Genomic DNA, 9,839 nt, shown 5'->3' with positions numbered 1-9,839 from the left:
GACTTTCATGTTTTGAACATAGACATCAAAAATGTTAATTCCAAGATTTGACAATCATAATTCCAGTCTAATTCCAACAAACAAACGAGCCCTAAGACTAAATTCCCTTTCCTTCATTATCGTTTTCACTTTATTAACATTTATAGTTGATTATGGTTGACTACAAAAGACTCTATATATTCTAGCCATAATCGATTTAGAAGGGATATTGGAGTATGATATTATTGATATATATGTGTGTTTGTGTGTATATTATTTTTATATCATAATATATTTTTAATATTGTAAATAGTACTTGCAGGCTTTTTAATCCTTTAGTAAATATTTATACTTTGAGTTGTATTAGTAATCTAAATAGCACTAACTATTTCCAACAAAGTACAAGTTAAATATTGAATCAAATTAATTGTCATGTCAAAGCATTACTTATTGAGGAATTTTTTTTAATGACCATGGCATTTAATATCGAAGAGGGAAGATAATCATTTTACCATATATTTAAGTAGGTGTTGCTCATGAAATTGAAATTTCCAAATTTGAAATAAATTTAAAACATCATAAACAAAAGATTCGTAATTCCACCTTTTGCAAAGCTAACAGATATGGATTTTTTTTAATAACCATGGCATTTTATATCTAAAGGGAAGATAATCATTTTACCATATATTTAAGTAGGTGCTGCTGACGAAATTGATATTTCCAAATTTGAAATAAATTTAAAACATCATAAACAAAGGATTCCTAATTCCACCTTTTGCAAAGGTAACAGACATATATGTATGAAAGAGAAATTTAAGTCTTCTTGTGATATCTTGACAAAGGGATAATTTACTTGTAAGAATTATAAATACTCCTATGGTGAAGGTCGTGACACCAATAGTTAGAGGAGAGAAAAGGTGTCTTGTTGCTTTAAAATTATTTATTTAAAAATACAAGATTACTTGACAAGCATGAAAGTTGTTCAGTTTTCTGTTTAGCAATCACACTAGTGCACTTATAAGGTCCAAACAATTTCTTTTGCTAGCATTTCAAAGAAGACTATCAAGTGTCCATCATGAGGCTTTTAAAGTGGAAACAGTTGGAGGATACATAAATACCCGGTAAGCAGCATCTACAACACAAGCTTTCCAGAAAATTTGAATCAGCCTTGATTGATTTCCAAAAATATCTGCCCATTATTATTACTGATAATGTTTACTCATGCAAAATACAACTCTGAGAAGCTATAGCATACCAGTGGCTGCATAATCTTCAAAGTGAAGCAACGGGCTGTAAGTAACTTGAACTCGATGGGGTCCATTGTCAAAAACTGAGAATATTTCAAGAACGACCACAAGTGATCAAAACCAAAATGTGTCAGATGAGTGCCCACTGAGGTAGTGGGCACTCATAGGCCCAACTCGGTCCAGAATATCGAACACAATGCAAAAATAGTCCGTCCTCATGGTCATCATAACTGCAGAACATTTCAGTGTATAATACACGATTTTCATGAAAAATGAGCACTACCACTACATGAGATTGTTGGAAACAAAATAGTACACTAAAGAAGATATGAAATCATATTCGACTTTTCTACGGCTTAGGAGATTCTTTCACACCCAATCAACTCTAATGGCCATTAGATACTTTGAAATAACTAAAGATTACACTAAAAGTAGATATGAATTTTATATTTTACCTTCTTATGGCTTGGAGGATTCTTCCACACAATCTATTAACTTAAATAGCCACTATTGATAGCCAAACTCCAGAACAAGGAAAAAGAGGATTTTTAAATCAGTAAGTTGTGATTTGGAGCAATTTAAAATATTAGTGAAACAAACTTCATGCATCAGCTTCTAAACTATGTAAAAATAAAGAAAAGCAGGAGAAGACAAATTATTTTAATGTCTAATGTCAATAAATGACCAAAGTAGGTCTATATGACTCCAAAAGCGTAGTGTAGAACATCAGATTGCAGGGGTCTAAGGAAAAACATGCTGGCATAAGGAAGAGAAAAAGGCAAGGGTTGTAGAATAAGTATGCCAGGATGGGAAACTTTGAAACTCCAACATGTAGCACAATCTTTGGAATTCAAACAGAAAAATCCATACTTGAATTTTTTGGGACCTTTGTAACTCCCAAAACATTGTAGGCACATGAGGGATGGTGGAGAACAACACTTGACCAAAGAAGACCCATTAGAAATTATCTTAGATCTCCTGTATATGATGAGCCACACAATTTGGGTGCCAAGGTCTTTGCTTGTAACTAAGTTGTGTCATGGAAGTTGTGTTGATGTGTCGAAATGAGAATGCAATTTTAAGAGTGTAAAACTTTGTACTGTTGGAAAATAGAGCTGTCAATCTGGACTTAATAAACAACCTAACTTATCACCATTTATACCCCCATTAAGCTACCCCCTAGTCTAGGTTTGGACATCACTTCTTTCCATGATTGATCAAGGTATGACTTTGAGGAACATTATTGGAAAATTTGGGAGAAAAAGAAGGAAGCCTTTTGTTTCTTTTTTTATTAAAAAAAAAGGGATAAGCTTTGGCATAGTATGGAGGAACTTGGTGTTCCTATTCATCTTAGAGTAGCTGTTTGTAGATTGTACGAGGAAGTTAAAGATTGCATTTCTGAAAGTTTTAGAAGTGATATAGGGGTCAAGCAAAGGTTCCCATTGGCCCCTACTGTTTTTGGTTTACATTATTATATATTGACCAACTTGGAGAGTGGTGAACTTACAAGGTAGTGATGGCATCCATTTGGGTGAGTTTGTTATAAGGCCCCTTTTGTATGTGGATGATATTATAATTTCTGAATTTGCACTTGGCTTGCAAGTGCACTTATTTTCCCTGGAGCATCTTTGTAGAACAGTGGAGATGAAGATCAATATTTGCAAGGCAAATGTGATGGTTTTCTCTAACAAAGGACAACATAACCAGCATAAGTTTTACTTTGAAGATAGTCTTAGTTGCCGATTCGTGACACGAATCCGATTCGGGCACGTGAATCGGATCCGTGGATTCGGGATTTTTTTTTTTCCCAATTATGATTCGTGGAGGATTCGTGCATATATATATATATATATATATATATATATATATATATATATATATATATATATATAATTATATATATGCATTATATATACTAAAAAAAAGAGAAATATACATAATTCTAAAACTAAATCATTTCATAGTATGAATCTAGTATACTTGATCAATGACATTGATAATTAATCTATTTTCACGATTATAAAGGAAATCAACACATTCACATTGAATTACTGAAAGTGAAAGCTTGTAACATTCAAAATATAGATCATTAAACTTAAAGTTTATAACATGATTTACTCATAAAAGAGTCAAGAGTCAACACTAAAGTTTTTTATTTAATCATCAAATGGATTTTCAAGAAAATCCGCATCAGAGGGGTACTGGTGAGCTGCAAGTGCTGCATCTGTATTAGTAGAGGAACCCAAACCACTAGTAGTAGAGGGGATTGTTAACTCATAATCCTCCTCCTCATCATCCACATCAATCAAAGTGGATCTAGCAAGATCTCGGATGGTCATATCTAAATCAGGAGTCTCGGGTGCTACATCCCAAAGCTTTTCGGGCCCCTTCTTGTACTTAGGATCCTTCCGTGACAACAAGCGCAAATTGTTGTGAATGAACACAAGGTCTTCTGATTTTTTTGGAGCCAACCGGTTGCGTTTGATTGAGTGGATAAAGGAGTAAGTACTCCAATTCCGCTCAGCGGCAGAAGAGCTGGCAACCTAAAGAGAAATTAAAAATTATCAATACAACAATCAAGATAAATAAATTAAATAATAAATTCAAGGAATTGAGAATGTTAACCTTAAGCTTAATTTTACAAACTTACTTGGGATAGGACCTTTATGGCAAGAGGTTGGAGATACGTGAAGGCTTGCCCGTGAAGGTACCACCATTTGATGGCACCCATCCTGCTTTGGTCTGCTATGGCAATAGGGTCGAAATCCTCACCTGAGTTGAAAGCAGCAAATTCACTCCTCACAATTGCCCCAATCTCTGGATCTTGGAATATCTTAGCTAGTGCCCTCTTATACCCATCTGCAACCTCTGCATCTCTAAATGGTGGCACTCTACCTGGAAGGCGAAGTACATCTGCACTATAGTACCTGGGGATAACAAAAGACAATTGAACACTATCAAATATCAATAGCACAAACATTGGATAAAATAAGCACAAACATTTGATAAGAACTACAGTACCTCGGGGATAGAGCATATGCAAGGAGGTGCAAAGGTGTGGTCATCTTGTTCCATCGATGATGAACAATTTTTTCCACCTTCTTGTAAAGGGTGTCCTCAGGATCATTCTCCCTCCTTTGTATGGCCTAAGATATGAAATATGAATAATAATTATAATTAGTGAATATGTCAATTTAAACTTTAGAATCTAGATATCTCTCAAATAAAAAATTGTTGTAAAAGAGCGTAAAACTTACCATTTTAATTTTTTCCAGCATACTATCCATGGAATCATAAATATCCCCAAGGCATGGCTCATCACTATCTGCGAAGCGAAGCATTGCCATTATTGGATCGGTGATTTCCAACACATAACTCACAAGACCCCACCAATCCTCATCTAGTATCATTCTTCTCACATTTAAAGCCCTTGCTGTATTGGAATTCTTCCAAATGCCCCATTGGGGGCTAATGACCATATGCTTCAATGCTTCTTTTACCTTCACAAGTCGTCTCAAGACGATTGTGTGAGAGGCAAAGCGGGTTTCAGCAACCTAAGAACATGTTAAACTCAAGTTAGTAAAACATTTAAAAATTAAAACATGTTAATGTAAACAACAACAAAAATTAATAATTGTGGAATCCAATAATATTCAATTATATATTAAATATAAAAATTTACCTTCAATAACTCCAAGTCCGAGAAACTCCTAAAAATTGCTTGTGACATGTGGTGATTTGTCACAAACATTTGAATCTCTTCAGCTTCCTCATATATCCTTTTCACCCAATCTATTTCGGTGCCAATTGCTTTCATCACTAAATTGAGAGAGTGGACGGTGCATGGTGTCCAAAAGATATGATCATATCTAGACTCTACAATTATCCCTGCAGCCCTGCAAACTTTTGCATTGTCCGTGACCACTTGAACAACATTATCAGGACCCACTGACTCTATGGCATCAATGAGAATGCGTGAAATAAATTCTGCATCTTTCACTTGCCCTTCACAATCAACTGCCTTCAAGAACATTGCCCCCTTAGGGCATACAGCAATAACATTGATCAATGGACGGTTTCTACAATCTTTCCAACCATCCGAAATAATAGACACACCCGATTGAACCCAAAAATCTCTTATTGGTTGAAGTTGAGCCTCTACATTTTTCCTCTCATCATGTAATATGGTAGTGCGCAACTTCTCATAACCAGGCGGTTTGTAACCATGGGGTGCATCATTTATTGCTTCCACCATCTCCCTAAAATAAGGTGATCTAGCAAAATTAAATGAAACACCATTTGCAATTAAACAACGTCCAATTTTGTGATCAGCAATGTCTCTCTTTTCAATTTGGAATGCCCTATCTAGTGGGCCTCTCTTGCGGGTGAGTGGAGATGGGTCTTCATCTTCATCATTTGTAGTTGGCATAGGCAAAAAAGGATGTGTTCTTGTGTTTGTTTGATCAAATGATGGTGTTGGTATATTTGTTTTTTGGGAAGCACCACGTTTTGCTTTTGCAACTGCTCTATCAGCATCATCTTGCTCTTTTGCTAATGCTGCTATTTGTGCAACTGGTAATCCCTTCTTATCACTACCTTGACACATGTGAATTCCTTCACCCGCAGGGCCCAAAAAATGTAGTTTCACTCGGGAATAGGAGCTTCTATGTTGTATGTTGCAAAAATTACATTTCCATATGTATGCCCCACCCCCAGGACATTGTGCAACTCTTGTTGTGTGTCTCCATAAAGGAGACCCCTTATCAATTTTGAAGCTTGGTGATGCAGCCCCACCCCCACCCACTGAGCCTTGACTACTCATTGTTCTATTCTTGCAATCTAGAAAAAGTGAAAGAAAACCATACTTCACACTTGCACAAAAACCTGAAAATTTGGAAAACTAAAAATAAATCAATAATCTATGAAAGAATTCAAGAATATGGTTGAAATGCATACCTTAAACACTTCTTGCAAGGTATTTGAAGCTCCACAACCGATCTCCTTCGAATCCAAGCACTTCACTTCAAACTAGCAAGTATGAGAGAGCAAAATGAGAGAGCAAAATAGAGAGCAAAATAGAGAGCAAATGAACTTGCATTGTGATTTAGAGGGTCGTTTTTAGGGTTTAGGGCCTTTAGGGCAAAAAAAAAACATTAAAAAATGATAATGGGCCCACGTTTTTGCATTCTCCTCCTTCATTGCTGCGGATTCACGCGGATCCGCGCGTGGATCCTCGAGGATCCGGGCAGGATTCGTAATCCTGCCTGTGGATCCGTAAGGATCCGCGGGCCGCGGATCCTTATGGATCCACAGGCAGGATTACGAATCCTGCCCGGATCCTCACGGATCCATACGTGGATCCGGATCCGAATCGGACCCGAGCCCGGATCCGGCCTTTTCCAGGCGAATCCGGTAACTAAGAAGATAGTAAGTACTCTTGAAGAAGTGGTTGACTTAACAAAAATCTGAGTTGGGAAGGTTGCTCAATGAACTTTGGGAAATTGGAAAGCATTTTCTGCTTTACAATATAGATCAGAGTGAGCTAAGGGATTGCAAAACTACCCAAACTCTTTTTGATGTAGTGCTTCCAGATGTGCTCTAAGGCTGTGAATTGTGGGCCAGCAATACCTCTAACTTACAGTGGAAGGAAATTGAGAAAATTCAAAAACGTTCCTAAAAAAGAAGTTCAAAATTAAAAGTTTAGTTCCTTCTGATATCAGGCTGACTGAAGTGGACACTGCAACTATTGAATCAGATGTTTTGGTGCAACTCATAAGACACTCAAAAAGAATTGAACAAATATTAGAGGGTAGATGGCTTAAGGTTGTCCTCAATGACATATTGTGCAAAAGAAAGTAAGTCTTGGATGCAGCAGGACAAATGGTTTAGTAAGTGGGACGTTTACTTGAACATGTGCCCCACGGATAGTAAAGAAATTAAAAAAATTGTTATGGATGTGACCCACAAGCATACTTGGGAAAAAACGCTGAGCAAAAAGAAAAAAGTATTATATTGAAGATTTTAATCCAACTTGTACTCATTATCAAAATAGGGGCTAATATCTCTTGGAGAGGCAAAGTCCTTATTGCTTAATTAAAACCTAACACTCATTATCTTTCTTGTCAAACCAAGTGATGGAAAAGACCAGAAGCAAGGGAAGAAAGAGTGTTTTTTGCACTTTCGGAAAAGCGGAAACAAAAAACTATTTCATTTTAGGGTGTGATGCTTTCAAGGACAGCAAGGATAATTATGTAAACATCTTGACAACTATTGGTATAATTTACTCAGTGAGGTGACTGTTGAGAAGTTGGAGACGTTCATCATCACTTTGCATAAGAAAAAGGGTGAAATGCAAAATCAGCTTGTGAGGCAGCCTCTACATAGGCTATCTTTAGCCTTGTCGATGAAATAAAAATCTATTTCTTTCTTTCTTTCTTTCTTTCTTTCTTTATTTCAAAGGTTGCAAAAATGATCCCGAATTGAATGTCTTTACATACAAGTGACAATTTTTAAATTGTACATCACTATTGAAGTACATGTCAATTGTTAATGATTTTAAGTCAAATACAATCAAAATGGTATACAACATGGAAGAGTGGAGAGTGTCTAACCATATCTTACAATGATGTCATGGAAGGTTTCTGGTGCACTAAGATACGAGCATTATTTAGAAACTGAAAAGATTAATGTACCATCGGAAAACAACTATCATCAGTTTGGAGTTACGGTTAATACAATCTAGTTGTTCACCAAAACTGCTTGTTATGAGGTTTTCACACCATCACCCAAATGCAAATGGGGACCCCCTCTTATTGCTCCTAGTTGTTAGGCTTTGGCAGTAAATTTAGCAGATCAAAGTGAAACAGGTTGAGGAGTGATTAAGCAATCGAGTTGTCACATTATGATTTAAAGAGGGCTTTTTATAATTAAAGTCCTTAGGGGTTGAGTTGTAGTGGGCTGAGCCAACAATCTTAAGTTTATTAATATTTGGGCTAGTCAAATAGTCCACGATATATTTTTAAGGCATATTTTATGCATAAGGACCCGAAAATCCTCATAAACTTTGGTTTTTTTAGCCGAGTAATTAGTAATTAGTAGACTTGTCATTACAAGATTATAATAAGTTGATTCTATTGAAGGATTGTGATGGTTGGTGTAGACACCTAAATCCTTTAGAAAATAAAGTATTTTTATTTTCTGAAAAAAATTTCTGATGATATCATCATTTATTAATTAATTAATTATTTAATTAATTTATTTATTTATTTATTTTTATGCCATTAAATCTCTTTATCTTAATTTAAAATATTTAATCAAGGAATCCCTCCCAAAAATGTTTAAATCTTATTTAAACATTATTTCCTTATTTATTAATTATTTAATTAATAAATTGACCAAAAAACTCAAAAAAAATTTTAAAAAATTTTTGCCCAAAACTTGGCCAATTTCTTTAAGACCACTAACCTCTTCCAAAATCTTCTAATCCTTCTTTAATTTTGATTAAAGGCTAATCCCATCATTTCCTACCCCTAATCCCAACTCAAAATATTTAATTAAGATTAAATATTAATCCTCATGTTTATTAAAAAAGTTTTAATAAATATCTCCTTAACCCAAACCCTTGAAATAAATAAAACTTTATGTATTTCCTAAAAATCGAATTTATCCTCATCCTAAAAAGTCCTAGACTCTTCTAGAAAGTCTTCATCCTCATCCTAGGAAGTTCTAGACTATTCTAGAAAGTCTTTATCCTCATCCAAAGTTTAGACTCTTCTAGAAGATGTCTTTAAACCTAATTCTAATCCTCTCCTAACCTTGTCACATTCCCTAAACATGGGTTAAAACTTACTAACCCAAGCCAAAGTTAACAAATATCTCCTCCTTCACCCACCCTCATTAAATGCCATCCACTTGCCTATCCCTGAGCTAATCCTAAATCATCCTAATCCATCCTCTAATCATTTGCACAATCCTAAGCAAGATTAAAACCTTCCTAATCAAGCCCAAGTCGAAATTCCTCTCATCTCCCTCAAAATATCCCAACCATAAAACTTTACGAAGTCCACTAGGCCATAAATGACTCTTCCAAGCCCTTTCATTGCTCTTACAAACCATTATGAGGGTCTTTATGAAGATTTTATCCCTTGAGCCTCCTTTGTTGACTCATCCTTCCCCTTTCCTCCATCCTCTCACCCTGTGACATGTGTCACTCCCTGATTGGCTGTAAGGAAGCACAATCCATGTGCTCTCCTCTCATGCAATCTGAGCCCTCCATAAGCTTTTCCCCATCCTTGCATCTTAGCTCTCAATCCCTCAAGCCTCTTGCCTATAAATTGGATCCTTCCCCTTTGCAAAAAAACACAATCCATGAAGTAAAGTCATAATGCCATTTTAAGAAGCCATTTTATATCAAAACCATACGCTCACACCCAAATTCCAACTCCATTTGAAGCCCTTTTTGAAGCATAAGCTTGAGCATACATCCTATCTATTTAGACAAAGCCACTCAACAAGAGAGCTTCTCATTGAGAGAGCCCATTAATGGCTCATATTCTCAATTGAGAGCTCATCTTAGTCTATCTTGAAGTTTATGAATTTTGTTTAGTTTGTAGA

At 35.7% G+C, this 9,839-nt stretch overlaps 1 protein-coding gene across 7 annotated transcripts in view; it reads right to left on the bottom strand.

Annotated features, from left to right (window-relative positions):
• Positions 1–780: 780 nt before the first annotated feature.
• Positions 781–9,839, bottom strand: part of LOC149540592 (RNA pseudouridine synthase 7-like) — a 232,021-nt gene continuing 222,962 nt past the window's right edge. For 3 of the 7 annotated variants that reach the window (XM_089801689.1, XM_089801688.1, XM_089801690.1), the window contains one exon: positions 781–1,456. In XM_089801689.1, coding sequence (XP_089657815.1) covers positions 1,357–1,456 — 100 coding nt within the window. In that variant the 3' untranslated portion in view covers positions 781–1,356. Of the gene's footprint in view, positions 1,457–3,291; positions 3,770–3,876; positions 4,154–4,247; positions 4,373–4,483; positions 4,781–4,908; positions 6,221–9,839 lie in introns of those variants that run through there. The other 4 variants (XM_089801687.1, XR_016356422.1, XR_016356420.1 and 1 more) reach the window with 4 other exon arrangements.

Source organism: Cupressus sempervirens, chromosome 9, assembly GCF_028749045.1.
Source record: "Cupressus sempervirens isolate cs-2001-9-10 chromosome 9, ASM2874904v1, whole genome shotgun sequence".
Taxonomy (NCBI): domain Eukaryota; kingdom Viridiplantae; phylum Streptophyta; class Pinopsida; order Cupressales; family Cupressaceae; genus Cupressus; species Cupressus sempervirens.
The sequence above is the reverse complement of the archived record's forward strand: the minus strand, read 5'-3'. Positions and strand labels throughout refer to the sequence as shown.